The following is an 18,030-nucleotide window of genomic DNA, read 5'->3' on the forward strand; positions in this document are numbered from 1 at the left end:
TTTTCACCAAGATTTCTATGAGAATATTTCTCATTTTCCTGTTTCCATTACTTTATAAATGTCTTGTTGTATCCCAGGGTGTTTAAGAAAGTTATTTCTTGACAATGTATCAGCGTAACGCACCATTGTATCTATAAGAAATGGATTTGTAGTAAATTGAACTGCTCATGATGTACACAGACATGCCTGCATACAGAGAGAGGGAAATCTTATCCCCTCGTACATTATTTCAAAGGATCCCTTGAAGAAATGAGACTAGTGGCGTAATATGCGAGTTTTTACCATTATATGAGCCCTCATAACATTTATGCCCCCCCCCCCTCCTGAGGTCAGACTCGTATGCAATTATATCTACTAATGATGCTAAAAATGGTCAGTAGCCGCCATGTCAGTCAGTTCAATTTGTTTCATACCTGTCTGTGGGTACTTTTTTTGTGGCATGCCTGGTATTTTTATTGTTTGTTTTGATTTCTCTTTTTTAAAGGAATGGAAGGAGCTGAGATAAACAAGTCCCTACTGGCTCTGAAGGAATGTATTCGTGCTCTCGGAAGGAAAGGATCGCATTTACCCTTCCGTGCTTCCAAGTTGACGCAAGTTCTGAGAGATTCTTTCATAGGGGAAAAATCCAAGACGTGCATGGTACGATCTACTAATTTACATAGAACCATTACATAGGATATACTTATTTTAAAGTGGTCCATGTGCAGAAAAAGTAACATTTTGTGATTGTCTTTCCTGAAATCTTCCTTTCAGTTAAGACTAGGGGAATACTTTTCTTGCAGTTAAGTTTAAGAATAACTGTTCTCAAGTGAAAAAAACATTGACATTAAAAGTAAAAACTACAGGGAAACATCTTGGGTCTGAGAGGGGGGGGGCTCACCTCTCTAAAATTGTTGGCATTTATGCTAGGGTTTAATCACTACCTTTCTGTGTTTTGTGCACACTATAATGCTTTAAGTTAAACACTAGTTAAACTTCACTGTAAAGATTGAGATTTGAGTGGGGGGTAGCACCCAATCATATAAAGCATAATTTTCGTTCGTTTTCTGTTTTAATGACACCCTTTATTTTCATTTGAAAACAAATTATGTTTTTAATTTAATTAATGTCTGTGTATTTTTAACACAATGCTAAAACCCTTGTGTGGAATTTAATTTCTTACAATTATTTATAACAAGAGCTTAACCTACAATTCGTTGCGACAAACTGTAGGATTACAAGTATTTATTCGTTCTTTTTATAATTTCATGAATTGAGTTTGACTCATTTTTGTTATTCTTATAATACGAGTGGCACTACATTTGGAGAGATATTTGTTTTTACATCTTAAACTTTCTTACAAAATATGTCTATCGTTAAATTTGATGCGTTGTTACATTTCGCCCCGATGGGCTTAAAGGATGAAAAATGGTGTGGATAGGGCTTAGTTGCATTCCAATCATTCTTGGCTCTTAAAATGAGTGTTGAATTCGCAAAAATGAGACCTTTGCCGATATTTTTTCTACTACTGGTCCAATGCAATAACCCCGGGTGTGGAAAAAAACACCCACCCCTGGGGAAAAAAAAACACTGAAATTTTGTATTTTGCAATTATAATTTTTTTTTCATTAGAACGCACATATTCACTTTTTTTCTGTACGGCGGCAAAATGATGTGAAAAGTCCTTGGGTACTTTATATGAGAAGATTTTTCAGATATGGTTGTGTATTTGACGGTTTAATTTTGCATTCTTGAAGCATGCAAAATATTTGGCTACCCTTCTCCTGAAGGATAGTAGGACTCATTTAGTATTGATGCAATGAATATACTGAACCTTATATATTGTATTTGGAGTCCTTTCAGTTTTGTCTACCCTCATGTGCGTTGACTTTTCAATTTAAATAATTTGAAAAAAAAAACAAAACAAAAAAAATTCTAGTATGTTGCCGTTTAGTCTTTAGATCGAATGTTTCTTTAGTGAAAAAGGTGTATTTATTGTTTATTTACATATCGCTTTTAAATATTGTTACTGATTTATTAGTTTATACCGTGTTTTTCTCATTTTTTATCTAATTTCTTGAGAACTGAGAGTCGGATTAGCAAATATAGCTCAGTATGAATAATATATTGTATGAATAATATTACTTACTTCCATGCAGGCTTTTATGCTGTTGAGCTTTTACCTTCTTCCACAAAATCTTAAAATTTTCCCCTGAAAATTAGCTTATTTTTCAATTTATTTTGGCATTTGTGCCAAATTGCATTTTGGCCTTTAACAAGCATTTTGACATTTACTTTGCATCCCTTTGAAGAGGTTGCTACTTGTACGCTCTTTTGATTTGTTTTGGGGATTCTTGGCCTTACCGATGAATTTTCCTACATCCTTGTAGTAATCTTATTGTTTACTTGTCAATGTTTTTACTAAAATGAATAGTATTTATGAAACCAAACGTTCAGTCAACATTTATTTTTTCTTTTGTTTTCATACATTTTTTGGCATTAATTTATTGTTGTTGTTAGATTGCAATGATCAGCCCTGGAGTGAACTCATGTGAACATAGTTTGAACACATTGAGATATGCTGATAGAGTGAAAGAACTGGCTGCTGGGGATCCAGCTGGAGATACAAACAATAAAGAAATGGAAGATGTTGAAGAGATGGAAGGGAATGGGGTACTAGATTTTGAAATGAACATAGACTATGATGATCTGGCCCAGCTCCGATCTCTAAACGTAATGTGATTTTATTCCTTCATCTTTTTTTATCTTTTTTTTTGTTATCTCCAGAAGTAAGGTAACGTATGGTGAAGATATTTGATGGTTAGTTTTAATCTGTTCAATTATTTAGTATTTGTTTGGACTTAGACTTTCTCCACTTTATTTACATTCCTCTTATTTTCATGTGATCTATCCCTGAAATAATTCTAAAACAACTTCCTTATTTTTACTGTTTGCTTTCACCAAAGACTTTACCTTACTAAACTCTAAAAACTGTTAGTTTATTTGATTTAATGTTTTTCATTTTCTCCAACATTGACGTCATCATTGTTCAGACCATCAATGCTTTCTGTGAATTAATCAAATGAAAACGTGAACATTAAATTAAAAAAAGTTGTTTTTCTAGATTGTTCTGGTATTTGGCAAGTTGCTGATTTTGAAAAACAGATTTCTTTTTATATATTTCATAAAGCAGTTGTAAAAATTCTCCCCCCACTTCCCCCCTGATTTTGAAAATATCTTTTTTGTATCTTCGTAAAAAAGGATAAAATTCTTGCCCTCTCCCTTATATTTTGGTGAATTGGTGTCCCTGTTTATTTGTTCTTCTTTTCTTTCTGACTTTTGATTGGCTGATGTAACAGCCAATCAAAAGCTTCCAAACTAGAGTATTCAAGAAAGACTATCACGCTTAACAATGTATTTACGATAAAACTTTGAACATCTATCTGGCAACATCGAGTCTTTGGTTGTGTTCGTTAAGCTTTTAAGGATGTTGCTTCGCTGTCATCGATCGTCATATGTGGTCATATGGATGTGCGATCATGGTTTCCGTTAGTTAAAATATATCAATCAGCGAAAGATTGTTTGTTCAAATCTTGATTTATGAGTTATAATTGCAAATAATTTGTCGTTCTTATTGCTGAATTTTATTAACGATATGGAGCATTCAGAAGCCAATCTAACAAATTTTTTAGAAGAGCCTTATAAAAGACTTAAGCATACCCCCTAAAAATAAGAATTAATCTAAAACCGAAAAAATGCTATTGAACTGTAAATAAATTTTTTAGAACCCAAATTAACCAAGGGCCCAAATGCTTTGTTTACTATCATCAAAACCCTCAATGGATCCTCTTTTTGAATTTTCTCCATTGTTTATCTTATGAGCTTGGTTGAATTTGACCCTCAGTAATCATATTGCTTACATTGCAAAACTGAACGTACTAGATTGCACAAGGTTACCGCCACAATCAGTTCCTAAAGTGCTACAATTGCCCAAATTTGCGTATTACACAGCGATTTTCAGTGCTATAGTTGAAAAATTGACTGTAATAGTACTAAAATAGGGCTAATTAGAAGACTTTTGTGCTATTTGAGCAACCCTGAGCACATGCAATAGTGCTACACATAATAAAATAGTGCTAAAATAGCACTTTCGGGCTACAGGTGGCAACCCTGACAAGTTGACGACTGAATGGTTTTAATGATTGTTACCGCGATTGCTGATAATAATTATTTGATTTAGTGATTATACTTTTACCTTACGAAATAATGAAGTCTGGAGAAAACTCTCGTGTTATGTGGGATGCCCATGCTGGTCTTATGCTAAAATTTTATTAATTGCCCAGACCGGTGATGTATCAATAAATAGATGATGGAGTCGTTATCTTGATATAAAAGTAAACTAATATCACTATTACTTTTATTTTGAGGAGACATTATTCAGAATAAAATGCTTAGAACTATTGGAATATTTAAAAAAAAATCCAGCTGGATTTGGAAAAACTAGATTAAATTATTGATGCCGTGAAATTGATTCTTAAGGAGATAACCCCCGAGCAGTCATTTAAAATAGATGTTTTTTATTTGAATATTCAGCAGTTTACATAATAATTGGATGTCTGTTTATCTTGTTCTAGTATTAAAAAAAAACTTGTAAAAAATGTGGAAAATCTAATAAGATATTACTGAAGGAAATTGAGAAATATATGAAGTCTAAACCATATTTTTAGGCGGAAGGGGAGGGGTGATTTATTAATCTGGAAGAGCTTATGCGGATATGGGTTTTGAAGCGGTAGATTCATCGTAACGGCCTAAAAGTTTTTGAGTGGTGTCTCGGTTATTTAATTGATAGTTCTTTTAATTTTTTGGATATGTTTTAACTCAATCTGCTATCAATGTATAACAATAAGTTTTTTACCTTATTGACTTTTTAATCTGGAAGTTTCAAGGTGGAAGTTTTCTTTTGGAACCTCTAAATTATTTCTATATTTTACAATTGTATTTACGAACTTTGAATTGACGCTGATTAGTGTCATAAAGGTCTTGGACCTTTATACTGGACTTGTCTCTCCCAAACAAAAGTAATTTATAAAACTCTTTCAACATTGAATTAAGATAACCACACGTCCAAATGTAAAAGTACTTATGAAATGGTCGCTTTATTTTGTCGACATTTTCATTTTATTCTTAATTGTTGACAATTTCAGGCTTATTGAAATAGTCGCATTAAAAGTATCAGCCGAATCAAGTGCTATATAAATGTAATTTTCTAACCGTATTTTAACATAATTGAAAAGATTGAAGTATTTGTTATTTTTTGATGTCCCGCAGAAAAGACTGATTATAATCAGTAGTGCTTAGAGAGAGAGAGAGAGAGAGAGAGAGAGAGAGAGAGAGAGAGAGAGAGAGAGAGAGAGAGAGAGAGAGAGAGAGAGAGAGAGAGAGAGAGAGAGAGAGAGAGAGAGAGAGAGAGAGAGAGAGAGAGAGAGAGAGAGAGAGAGAGAGAGAGAGAGAGAGAGAGAGAGAGAGAGAGAGAGAGAGAGAGAGAGAGAGAGAGAGAGAGAGAGAGAGAGAGAGAGAGAGAGAGAGAGAGAGAGAGAGAGAGAGAGAGAGAGAGAGAGAGAGAGAGAGAGAGAGAGAGAGAGAGAGAGAGAGAGAGAGAGAGAGAGAGAGAGAGAGAGAGAGAGAGAGAGAGAGAGAGAGAGAGAGAGAGAGAGAGAGAGAGAGAGAGAGAGAGAGAGAGAGAGAGAGAGAGACAGAGAGAGAGACAGAGAGACACACAGAGAGAGAGACAGAGACAGAGAGAGAGACAGACAGACAGACAGACAGACAGAGAGAGAGAGAGGGGAGTGGGAGAGAATGAGAGAGAGAGAGAGAGAGAGAGAGAGAGGGAGGGAGAGATTTGAATTGACTGGGCACTAGGAATAGTGTTACTTCAGTCAACTGCTTTTGAAACAAGGGTAGTTTTATTGCGCTTCCTTGAAGGAGTAAAACTGTTTGTAAATAGGGGACCCCCAGCACTTTTAAAAGGAATCATTCTTTCTTGATTGTAAGTATTGTTCAAAACCACAAATACAAAATTATGGAAGCTGTTCACAGGAAAATCCCAACTGTTAAGAAGGAAAACCTAGATTCCCTTTTTGACCCGACAGAATGAGATCCTGGAGCGCTGTTGTGTGTTTAGTTAAAACAGGGATTAAACTTATTCTTCTTTTATTAGGTCTGGAATCGGTGTTCCTCTGATGTAAGTCTATTAATATTTCTTGTCCTAAGTATTATCGGTAATTGATGTTTCGGGAAACATGCACGGTAGTTGGCTTGCGTAGTGTGAATCCTTTCAGTTAAAGTTTGCGTAATATTTGACATTTACTCTTTGATTATTACTCGTATGACACGTAAATGTATACACACAATGGAGTGGATAAGTAGCACGTAAATGATATTATTTTTGTTTTAGAGTTTTTGAGGCAATGACTCTGGGCAACTGATAAGTTTTGAAACTCATAGAAAATCCTAATGTTCTCTGCTTTTTGAATTTTAATGAAAGCCATGTTAAAGCTGAAGATTCCGATTCTTTTATAGTTTCCTAATTTATTCTGTTTCGTGTAAATCAGCCTTGTTCTTGGTTAGGAAACTTTAAACTTCACTAAAAAATTACGTAAAACTAAATAAAATATCATTGTTTTCTTAGGCTTTATCTACAATGTCTTCCAAAATTATTGTTCAACCAATAAGTTGAGGGGCTATTTGCAGCGTAAATCGGCATTATTCGTTCATGGAAAAGTCGTATTTCACTTGATAATGGCATAAAGTATTTTAGGTGTGTATGGTATTTAATTTCATAAAAGGTATCATAGTCTAAGTGCTATCATAGAGTAAACAGTTATATGTCCTCAGTGTGATTTTTGGCCACATCGTGTAGCACAGAAAAAAAAGAGGCTTGCTTTCCTGTGCATTGCGCAAAAAGATAGGGCTTTTTCGTTTGTTAACTCTAGTTCTTGTATCCTTTTTAAGTAACAAATCAGATTAAAGAGCTCCCCATGCCCTTTGCGTCACTGGGCATCCTTGTGGTAGCATTGAACCAAATCGTTAAGAAATCAATTTTAATTAGTGATAAAAAAAAATCGCTACCACTGGTGATCTGATGCATGCAGCCCCTGGAGGCAAGGGCGCAAATGATTCGAAACACTCAATTGCAAATTGAAGTAATTTTCATACACAGAAGATTTTTATTGAAAACTATACAAGTATACAAGGGAAAACTATACAGGTATTTACTAAAAACCCTTATATGCAGTGACCTAAGTAGTTCTCGAGTTTTTTTTCATCTGGAAACGTTAAATTCACTAGATCATTATAACTGCTAGGTCCAACGAATCTGTAATTCACGCTTATGAGCCTTTCTCCTGATTTTTAGGAGGGTGAACTCTCAGCTGATATGTACCAGTTCCACGAGGCTGTCTCTCATCTTCAGCAAATGGAAGAAGACGTTCTTGACACCCACAAACAAGTTGTAGAGAATTTTCCTCGATGGCAAACAGCCTGCTCACAGCTCTTAGCAATGACTAATGAAGTTGATTATGATGTTGATGGTAAAACTGATTTTTCTTTTCATTCGTTTTCACGTTTTTGAAATACTCTTAGTTTTCCAAAATATTCATTTATTTGTTGAAAGAACAGTTTATTATCTTGGTAAAGTCTGAAGTTTTTAAACTTCGGACTGTTCTGAAGTTTTTAAGCTTCAGAACAGTTTATTATCTTGGTAAAGTCTGAAGTTTTAAACTTCAGAAAGGCGTGCTTAGCCACCAAGTTGACAGGGAAATTCTCACAAAACTGACCCAAAAACCCCCAGAAAATCTTAGAAATCGTCGTCTTAATTATAATTTTTTATACATAAAACCATTCCCTGTTACTATAGGTAAAATTCTTTTAATATGCCCCCTCCCCCCGGCCACTGATAAAGGTCAAAGTTTGTGCATTTGTGTATTTTATTGCATGTAATTGTCACTTTCTTTCTTCTTTCATTTTATCCATTTTGTTTATTTGTAGCATATTCCCAGCAACTTGAAGATGTCCTTGCTGAATCGATGGAACATATGCTGAAACTTAAAGAAAAAGTAGCCAACTATCGAAGCCATTTGGCGGCTGAAGAGGAATTCAGTAGGCAAATGATTACGTCATCGCAGCGAAAATTTTGAAAAAGACAACAAAAATAAAGTCTATTTGTTTTATTTATGCCATTTAATGGAATTAACACCTTTTAATGGGGCTTGTTTATGCCTCGGTTTCTCCCTATTATGTGCACTCACTCGAACAAAGCTGAATGTAAAGACTAGTTATGCTATATTAGCCCCTTCTGTTCTTGTATAGCCTTTTTTTATTTTGTTTAGTCAGTTTTTGCAGTTTAGCAATCCAGCTTGCAGTTTGTAGAGAAAAAGAAAAAAACACCTGAATACTGCTTATTTTATTCAACATAACAGCTAAGTCGGAAATCTTCGGCGCTTTTGTTTCTTTAATTAGGCTGCAAACTAACCGATTCAGTTGCATTGTATTTTTTTCGGCTTTGTGATGAAGGAAAAATAGGTAATAATATGTAATAATATTTTTAAAAGTATTTCCTGTGTTTTTTTCTATTTTTTAAATATTGTAGGGTTTGAAAAAGGGACATTATTAAAAAGCGTTTCTTTAACTTCCTTCAGAGGGAAATTAGCTATGCTGGCATTGTCATTAATAACTTGGAAGAAGCAAATGACGGCAAATATTCATTGACATAGCCTATGCCATAGCCTTATCCTCCCCTCCCTAAAACTAAAATACTAGGTGAAGGAAAAAATGTTATTCTTTTAGATTTGTTTGAAAAGACGTTCATATCCTTCTACCCCAAAGATGACCTTCCCCTTTCATCTATATAAAACAAGTAATTTTTGTGGAGCCTTCGGAGAACCCATTTTTCTTTTTTTTTTTGGGGGGGGGGGGGTAACTACGGGGAAACCCGAAAAAATTCAGGGTACATAGAAAGGACTGCCTCTTCTTGTCAAATTTAATGACTTTTAGAATATAGTTTCTAAAGATAATATAGCCCCTTAATATCGTAGATTAATTCAGTGAATATCTGAATAAAGTGGGTGGGGGTTACATAAATAAATACAATGAGCAGGCAATTGTGCAGTGGATGAGTTGAACAATTTGGCATTAATTGGACAGAAGTCTTTTTTCTATCACAAAAATTCTGAATTATAAAAATTTGACATAGAAAACTGCGGGAGTCAAAAGCTGTTTCAGAAGGTAAAACCGAAATTGATACTTACTACTGGGAATTATGCAATTTCCCGTAATTTGGGACGCACTACAATGTCTTATTCAATTCCGTTTCCTGTTTTGATATAGGTATTGGTTAAAAGAGGTAGATAACATAGTCCAGTAATTTTCTCAAAGTTTCAAAATTTGGTGTTAAATTACCAATTTTGCAAATGAATTCGGTTAAAATTATTATTTCTGGGATTCTCCGCATTTTGTTTTTTTTAACTGTTATTAAGGGCCGTTTGATCGTTCAATTGAGGGCCTAAGCTATTTGAGTGTCCATTTTGTTTCACCATCATAGATATGTCAACAATGATTCTGAAATTAATAGATCCCTGACTCAAATACTTATATTAGTAAGAGAAATCATATTTTGGAAAATACCAACAGTTCAAAATACTTTCCGAACCAAATCAGCTGTAATAATTTAAGTGCGAAATATGCCATTTTTGTAACGTTTCGGGAGGGCCAAAAACGGAAAAAAAATGTTTGTCAGCATTGGTCGCTCTGAAGGATGAGGATAATGGGGATAAAGAGAAGATGTTCTAAACTTACTTTTTATGCTATTTTCAATAGTATAAACTAAATTTAGATATTCCGAACAAATTCAAAGTTATTCCATTTTATGGCCTATGTCTCCTTTTTCCGTGACAAAAAAGGAAACAAATGCAAGGTCTCCATGTTATAGCTTCCTAAGATAAGCCTCTTCTGTCATTCTTAATCGCAAAAAGACCTGATAAAAAAAAGAGATCTATGCCGCATGGAGGCTTATGTCTCTTTTTATCTTTGTAACAGTACAAGATAAGACAGTTCTGACTGCACCATTCGATTCATCGTGCTTAGTTTACACATGCCGCATACAAAACTCATTTTGACCAAATGACATGTTTTGCACTTTTAATTATCACAGCCGAAATAAGGTAAGATAAACCGGAATTTTTTTTTTTTTTTTTTTTTTTTTTTTTTTTTTTTTTTTTCGAGGGTTGAGTTGTAACTAGGTTATACAAGAAGGTTTCACATTTTGAGAGTTCGTTCTTGGAATTACTCGCTTTTACGTTCCTCCAAATTCCCATTAATGTATCGTGTATGTTATGTTACAGAATAGCAAAATAAATTTGAATATTTTAATAATTTAGTTGCGCTGGATTGTTAGAGGGTCGAACATTTTTCACTGTCGACATCAGATTGAGCGACACATACCCAATATATTAGTTGCGCTCTTCAAGATTTACGAAAGGAACTGCCGTGCATTTCCGAAAAAACTGAGTGAATTATCTAGTGTGCGTTTAGGTCACATGATGGGACTTTTCAACTGCCTTCTTTTTAGCATTTAAATTTTTTTTTTTTCTAATTCTCGTTCTGAAATCGGAATGAAGCCTTCTTTTTTCCTTTTTTAAGTCTCACATTTATCTAAAACATATAAAACTAAAAAATAAAAACCCAACTATCTGTCTTTCATTTGGGTTTTGCTTGCAGTTGCAGTAAGGCTCTAATAATAAGAAAAGGGTAGAAAATTGTTTCCATCTAAAGTAGAGTACTATCAATAACGAAAGACTAGTTTGTCTTTCCTTAGGTTGAGCGACCACATCATTTTTTTGTAAAAGATAGAAAATAAATGTATTTAATCAAGAACCAGTGTTTCATCTACGTACACATACATAGGAAAATAGAAAGTTATGACAGATAATACAAATAATAGCACTTATTAGATTTACAACTATAGTAACTATTAAAACATTCTTCTAATATATATGGCTCCATCTACGAAAGATCTATCAAATGCTTAATTAATAAAATCTACAAAATACGTAAAATATCGATTCATCTACTTCTATCTAAAAAGGGTCAATAGGAAATCAAACTAAAAATTCCCATATTTTGATTAAAAAGGAATAACTAAAAACCGATGAAAACTAATTTGACGAAGCTATTGAATAGTAACAGAATGAAACATATGAAATTGGATCTTTGCGGATATTTAAGCTTTGAGATCAAAAATTTATGGTAAAATGCCTTGACTATTTTCAAAACAAGGTCCATAATATTGTCAATAACTTGATGGTTATGTCACCCATATTGGTTGTTTTTGGGGTTTAGGGGGGGGGGTACCTAGGTTAGGTTAGAATACGTATTTTAAATATGGTATGCTTTACCCCCACCCCCTATTGTGCAAATATATATCCCAAATCTGTTTCTAAACTATTATATATTCATACCGTTTTATTTCATTAGCAGTAACCAAACTCGACTTCTTTCGTGTATAGCCGTGGGTGAATGCACAAGTACCTTGATTTACCCAATTTTCTTCCTACCAAATTGTTATTTCTTTTTTAGAGCACATAATAGTGTAAACTTGTCAAATTTGCAAATTTGCAATTTGCCGTTCCCGAACTAACCATTTCTTTCGGCAGGGCAAACTTTAATCGGTAATTAGCCATTATGGAATTTCCAGTTGATGCAAATTAGTTATTAATGACGCATGATAGTTTCTTCTGTACTTGTATGAAATACCCCCTACCTAATATTCTTCATATATTTTTCTCTGACGCTCAATCCTAATGAAAAATACCAAAGTAAGATTAAAATATAATTCTTTAGAAACTAATTTGGGCTATATATTCGCACATTATGGAAAGTGGGGGTAAAGCAGAGTGGGTCTTGTTCTCTGACGCTCAATCCTAATGAAATATAAAAAATATGATGAAAATGTAATACTTTATTATCCAAATTATGGAAACTACAAGTACCATATTTTCTTCCAATAATCAATTATCTATAAATGCACACTACATAAGAAAAAAAAGGAACTAATTCATTACTTAGGTCTAAATACAAATCATAAAAAAGACTAGCCAGAATTGCCATCCATGATCCTTTTTACAGTTTGCGGTACTTTCTTTTATGCAGCGTAAAACAATTTTTATGAGCAGTAGTATGCCTGTATGCTGACAAATTTAATTTTTTTCGCGATCTTGCATATCTGTTACTGGTGGAAACGCTAACGTATCATCTCGGTGAATTATGCCTTATTCATGGCTGTGTGGCAATCCTGATATTGACAGTTGGTTCACATAGATGTGTCTTTTATTTGACACAAAATGATTCATAGCGCAGAAGATACAGCAGAAACGTAGAAATGTTCACATAAAATTAGTTTATTCCGTTAGCTAAGACGCCAACGGCAAAATTAGAAACATGGGGGTTCGACAAATAGAAACAGTTGGGTAGAAAGAAAATAGTGGAATTCTATATATATATATATATATATATATATATATATATATATATATATATATATATATATATATATATATATATATATATATTTATATATATATATATATATATATATATATATATATATATATATATATATATATATATATATATATATATATATATATATATATATATATATATATATATATATATATATATATATATATGTGTTATTCTAAATTAAATGGGCTTTTCTCAACTGAAATAGTTCGATATAGTCGATATAGCCATTGAACCATCTTGACGCATGAACTTTTCTTAGCTATGTAAGTATTCCTGATCCATAAGAGAAGGCCATGAAAAAACTTACAATATCTGAAGCAACGTCTACGGATTATAAGGCGTTCAGTGTTATTAAAAAACTTCCAAACCGGCGTGATAAAAAATATATGGGGGGGGGGGGCAAACGATGCATTATAGAGCCTTCCTAGGCAATCCTTGTCAAACTGCCCTTTTAGTTTAGCAAGCATACCATAAGCCTTTCGAAGTTTTTTCTTAATAGCTTGAATAATGAAAGTTCGTGTATTCTTCATAGATGCAGCGAAAGGTATTCCCAGATAATTCAACCTATCCAAACATTCAATTGAGGATTACCCGACTAGAAGAGACTCGCGTACTCCAGAAGTTAGATGAAATACAATAAATTCTGTTTTAGAAGGCTCTAAGAAAAGACCTATGTCTGAAAGACTACATTGGACAATATTAACGGCAGATTGGAGTGAATCAAGATCTGGCTAGCAAAAAATCATCATCAGCATAAGATAGATGTCTAATATCAATGAACCGATCTATCAGGAAAGTGGAAATATTCCTAGTAGCTGTTCGGATAGTGTTAATGACCGAACCTTGTTTGACCTATCTCTTTACTGGAATACGATCGGTAATATGAATACCAGAACGCATCTTAACATGAAAATGATACCAATACCATAAGCAAGAACAAATGAAAGAGCTGGAGCCATTACGAAGGAGAGCAAGGATTAAGCATGAGAATGAAGGCCAGAGTCAAAGGCCTTAGAGATATCTAAGGAACACACATACAGACTTTTCTTAGCCAAATGGTGCCGATCAATAATATCAAGGAAAACAGCATGTGCGTTTTCAACTCGAATGCAACTTCTGGACACAAACTGATTGTCGTCAAAATTGCAACGTCTATTAATAAACGGGAAGAGAACTTTTTCAAGAAGTTTGCTAATTATCGAACAAACAGTAATTGGCCTATACGAACCACAAACTGAAGGGTCTTTATTCGTTTTTCTAATGCAAGTTATAACACCTTCACGGAAGGCCTTGGGCATATATTGCTGAGACACAATCGCCTGGAACAACAAGGAAAGATGGTCAAAAAGGTATGGCGTAATGTACTGCAGATACTTGGTCTGTAGTCCATTCAGATCGGGAGCTTTTCATATTTGCATCAATCGAAATTTTGTAGCTACAGATGAAGGTGGAATATTGACAAAGTTCTTATTTAATATTAACAAAGTTATATTTGAAAGGCAAATATAAAGAATATCTTGAAAAAAATAACTCTAGAGGTGGCGTGTCTACTGAAAAAATTGACAAAAAATGAGAATGTCAATCAGAAATACTAATCTGATAAGACTCAAGGGAGTATCAACGAGAAAGTTTAGAAACTTGATTCCATAAAACTGGAGGATTATTTCGGACAGAATAAGATACATCATATACTTGATATTTTTTTTCCATTTTCTCAACAACCTTACGGAATGCACATTTTGTAAATTTAATACGTTCAAATACTACTCCAAAACCCGGCATATCGCACTCCAACCATATATTATACCGGAAACGATGTCGGAGCTTCGCCTCTTTAAGCTGAGGAAAATTCGACCAACATTTTTTCTGAGTGTTTTTTTTTCTGACAGAGACTGAAGATACTGCAATAGACACGGCAATTTTTAAATAATAGGCTATCAAACAGTTCGTGGTAACGAACTGTGAGTAAGGAGCAACCCGGCTCAATGGTAACCGAAACTCTCAAAAACGGAACTTTGATACCAATAGATACATCTAAGGAATCGACTTTCAATGCTGATTTTAAATATATAAGTTTCGTCAAGTTTAGTCTTACCCATCAAAAGTTACGCTCCTGAGAAAATTTGGCTGATTTTAGAATCCAGAGGGAAAAGACCCCCTAAAAATTATAGAACCTTAATGAAAATCACACCATCATACTCAGCGTATCAGAGAACCCTACTGTAGAGGTTTCAAGCACCTATCTACAAAAATGTGGAATTTTGCATTTTTTTTGCCAGAGGAAAGATCACGGATGCGTGTTTATTTGTTTTTTTTTTTTTTTTTTTTTTCCAGGGGTGATCGTATCGACCCAGTGGTCCTAGAATATCTTGGGAGGGCTCATTGGAACGGAAATTAAAAGTTCTAGTGTCCTTTTTAAGTGACCAAAAAATGGAGGGCAACTAGGCCCCTTCCCACGCTCATTTTTTTCCCAAAGTCACCCGATCAAAATTTTGAGATAGCCATTTTGTTCAGCATGGTCAAAAATATGATAATTATGTCTTTTAGGATGACTTAATCCCCCGAAGTCCTCGGAGGGAGGGCTGAAAGTTATGAACTTTACCCAATGTTAACATATAGTATTGGTTATTGGGGAGTATACAGACATTTTCAGGGGGGATTTTTTCTGGTAGGCGGGGGGCGTGGGTCGGAGGTTATATGGGAGGATCTTTCCATGAAGGAAGTTTTCATGGGCGAAGGGACATTGGTATGAAGGGGGCGCCGGATTTCCCAGCATTATTAAAGAAAAAGATCAAAAATTAAATTTAAAAAAAAACAAGTTTTTAAAATGAAATTAAGGAGCAACATTAAAACCTAAAACGAACAGAAAATATTACGTATATGATTGGATTCACCCCCTTGTCAATACCTCGCTCTTTAAGCCAAAGATTTCTTAGTACTTTCATAAGAGATATTTATTCTAATTAATGGCCTTTGTGATTAAGGGGTCATTTTTAAAGAATTAAAACAAAATTCGAACTTTAGCTTAAAGAGCAAGGTATTGACTAGGGGGCGAACCCCCTAATGCCCCCTAGTGCTCTTTTTAACATTAAAAAGTGATTTGAGGGCAACTAGCCCTCCCCCTACGCCCATCATTCCCCCAAACACATCCAATAAAAATTTTTTGACATCCATTTTGTCCAGCGTAATTGATTTCCCCATAAAAAATATCTGTTTGAGGAGGGCCTTTCTCTACGACCCGTAAGACAACGGTGGTAACTACTGCCCTGGGGGCATATAAGGTTTTTATAGAAGGCGTTGTCGTAGAAACTTAAAGAAAGGATTATTCAATTGGAAATTGAAAGGGCTAGTGCCCTTTTTAATAGTCGAAAGTGATTGGAGGGCAACTAGGCCCCCCCCCCCACACCCATCATTCCCCCAAACACATCCAATCAAAATTATGAGAGCAATTTTGTTCAGCGTAGTTGATTTCCAGATAGAAAATATCTTTTTGAGGAGGACACTCACCCAAAACCCTCGGGGCAAGGGTTTTAAGTTATGCCCTGGAGGCATATAAGGTTTTTATAGAGGGTGTTGTCGTAGAAACTTCAAAACAGGCTCATTCAATTGGAAATTCAAAGGACTAGTGCCCTTTTTAATAGTCGAAAGCTATTGTAGGGCAACTAGCCCCCCACGCCCATCATTCCCCCACACACATCCAATCAAAATTTTGAGATAGCCATTTTGTTCAGTGTAGTTGATTTCCACATATAAAATGTCTTTTTGAGCAGGATACTCTCAGACAACCATCAGGGAAAGGGTTTTAAGTTATGCCCTGGGGGTACATAAGGTTTTTATAGAAGGCGTGGTTGTAGAAACTTCAAAAAAGGCTCATTCGATTGGAAATTCAAACGGCTAGTGCCCTTTTTAATAGTCGAAAGTGATTGGAGGGCAACTAGCCCCCCCACGCCCATCATTCCCCCAAACACATCTAATCAAAATTTTGAGATAGTCATTTTGTTCAGCGTAGTTGTTTTCCAGATAAAAATATGGTTTTGAGGAGGAAACTCCCCACAACCCTCGGGGCAAGGTTTTAAGTTATGGCCTGGGGGCATATAAGGTTTTTTATAGAAGGCATTGTCATAGAAACTTCAAAAAAGGCTCACTTGATTGGAAATTCTAAGGGCTATTGCCCTTTTTAATAGTTGAAAGGGATTGGACAGTAACTAGCCCCCCTGTCACGCCCACCTTTTCAAAGGCAGTGCACTAGCGCTGCCTAAGTAAAGATCGATGTGGGCACAATGTGTTGTTTTTTTGGGTTTTTTTCACTATACCCGGGCACTTTGTATCGAAGGAGTCGTCGTAGAAAACTTCGAAAAGGGCTCACTCGATTAGAAATTGGAGTGGCTAGGCCTTTTTAATACTCCAAAGTGATTGGAGGGCAACTAGCCCCCCCCCCCCCCCTCCACGCCCATCATTAACCCAAACACATCCAATCAAAATTTTGAGATATTCATTTTGTTCAGCGTAGTTGATTTCCAGAGAAAAAATATGTTTTTGAGGAGGATACTCCCCCACAAACCTCAGGGCAAGGGTTTTACTCCCCCACGCCCATCATTCTCCCAAACACATCTAATTAAAATTTTGAGACAGTAATTTTGTTCAGCGTAGTTGATTTCCAGATAGAAAATACGTTTTTGAGGAGGACACTCCCCAACAAACCTCAGGGCAAGGGTTTTAAGTTATATCCTGGGGTATATAAGGTTTTTATAGAAGGCGTTGTCATATAAATTTCAAAAGGGGCTCATTTGATTGGAAACTCAAAGGGCTAGTGCCCTTTTTAATAGTTGAAAGTGATTTGAGGGCAACTAGCCCCCCCCCGTCCATCATTCATCCAAACACATCCTATGAAAATTTTGAGATAGCCATTTTGTTCAGCGTGGTTGATTTCCAGATAGAAAATATGTTTTTGAGGAGGTCATTCCCCCAATACCCTCAGGGCAAGGGTTTTAAGTTATGCCCAGGGGGCATATAATGTTTCTAGAGAAGCCGTTGTCGTAGAAACTTCAAAAAAAGCTCATTCGATTGGAAATTAAACTGGCTAGTGCCCTTTTTGATAGTCGAAAGTGATTGGAGGGCAACTAGCCCCCCCCCACGCCCATCATTCTCCCAAACTCATCCAATAAAATTTTTAAGATAGCCATTTTGTTCAGCGTAGTTGATTTACAGATAGAAAATATGTTTTGAGGAGGATACTCCACCACAACCCTCAGGGCAAGGTTTTTAAGTTATGGCCTGGGGGCATATAAGGTTTTTATAGAAGACTTTGTCCTAGAAATTTCGAAATGGGCTCATTCGATTGGAAATTCAAAGGGCTAGAACCCTTTTTAATAGTCGAAAGTGATTAGTAATATTTTTATTGTTGTTGTTGTTTAGACCAGGGCACTTCGTATCAAAGGAGTTGTCGTGGGAACTTCGAAAGGGGCTCATTAG

At 35.1% G+C, this 18,030-nt stretch overlaps 1 protein-coding gene across 4 annotated transcripts in view; it reads left to right on the forward strand.

Annotated features, from left to right (window-relative positions):
- The window catches only part of Klp10A (kinesin-like protein 10A), a 91,754-nt gene extending 83,443 nt beyond the window's left edge, over window positions 1-8,311 (forward strand). For 2 of the 4 annotated variants that reach the window (XM_089096795.1, XM_089096797.1), the window contains 5 exons: window positions 485-639; window positions 2,500-2,712; window positions 6,197-6,220; window positions 7,394-7,568; window positions 8,026-8,311. In XM_089096795.1, coding sequence (XP_088952921.1) covers window positions 485-639; window positions 2,500-2,712; window positions 6,197-6,220; window positions 7,394-7,568; window positions 8,026-8,174 — 716 coding nt within the window. In that variant the 3' untranslated portion in view covers window positions 8,175-8,311. Of the gene's footprint in view, window positions 1-484; window positions 640-2,499; window positions 2,713-6,196; window positions 6,221-6,667; window positions 7,367-7,393; window positions 7,569-8,025 lie in introns of those variants that run through there. The other 2 variants (XM_089096796.1, XM_089096798.1) reach the window with 2 other exon arrangements.
- The last annotated feature ends 9,719 nt before the right edge of the window (window positions 8,312-18,030 follow it).

This window comes from Artemia sp. Qi Xiang Cuo, chromosome 11 (assembly GCF_049724085.1).
Source record: "Artemia sp. Qi Xiang Cuo chromosome 11, ASM4972408v1, whole genome shotgun sequence".
NCBI lineage: Eukaryota > Metazoa > Arthropoda > Branchiopoda > Anostraca > Artemiidae > Artemia > Artemia sp. Qi Xiang Cuo.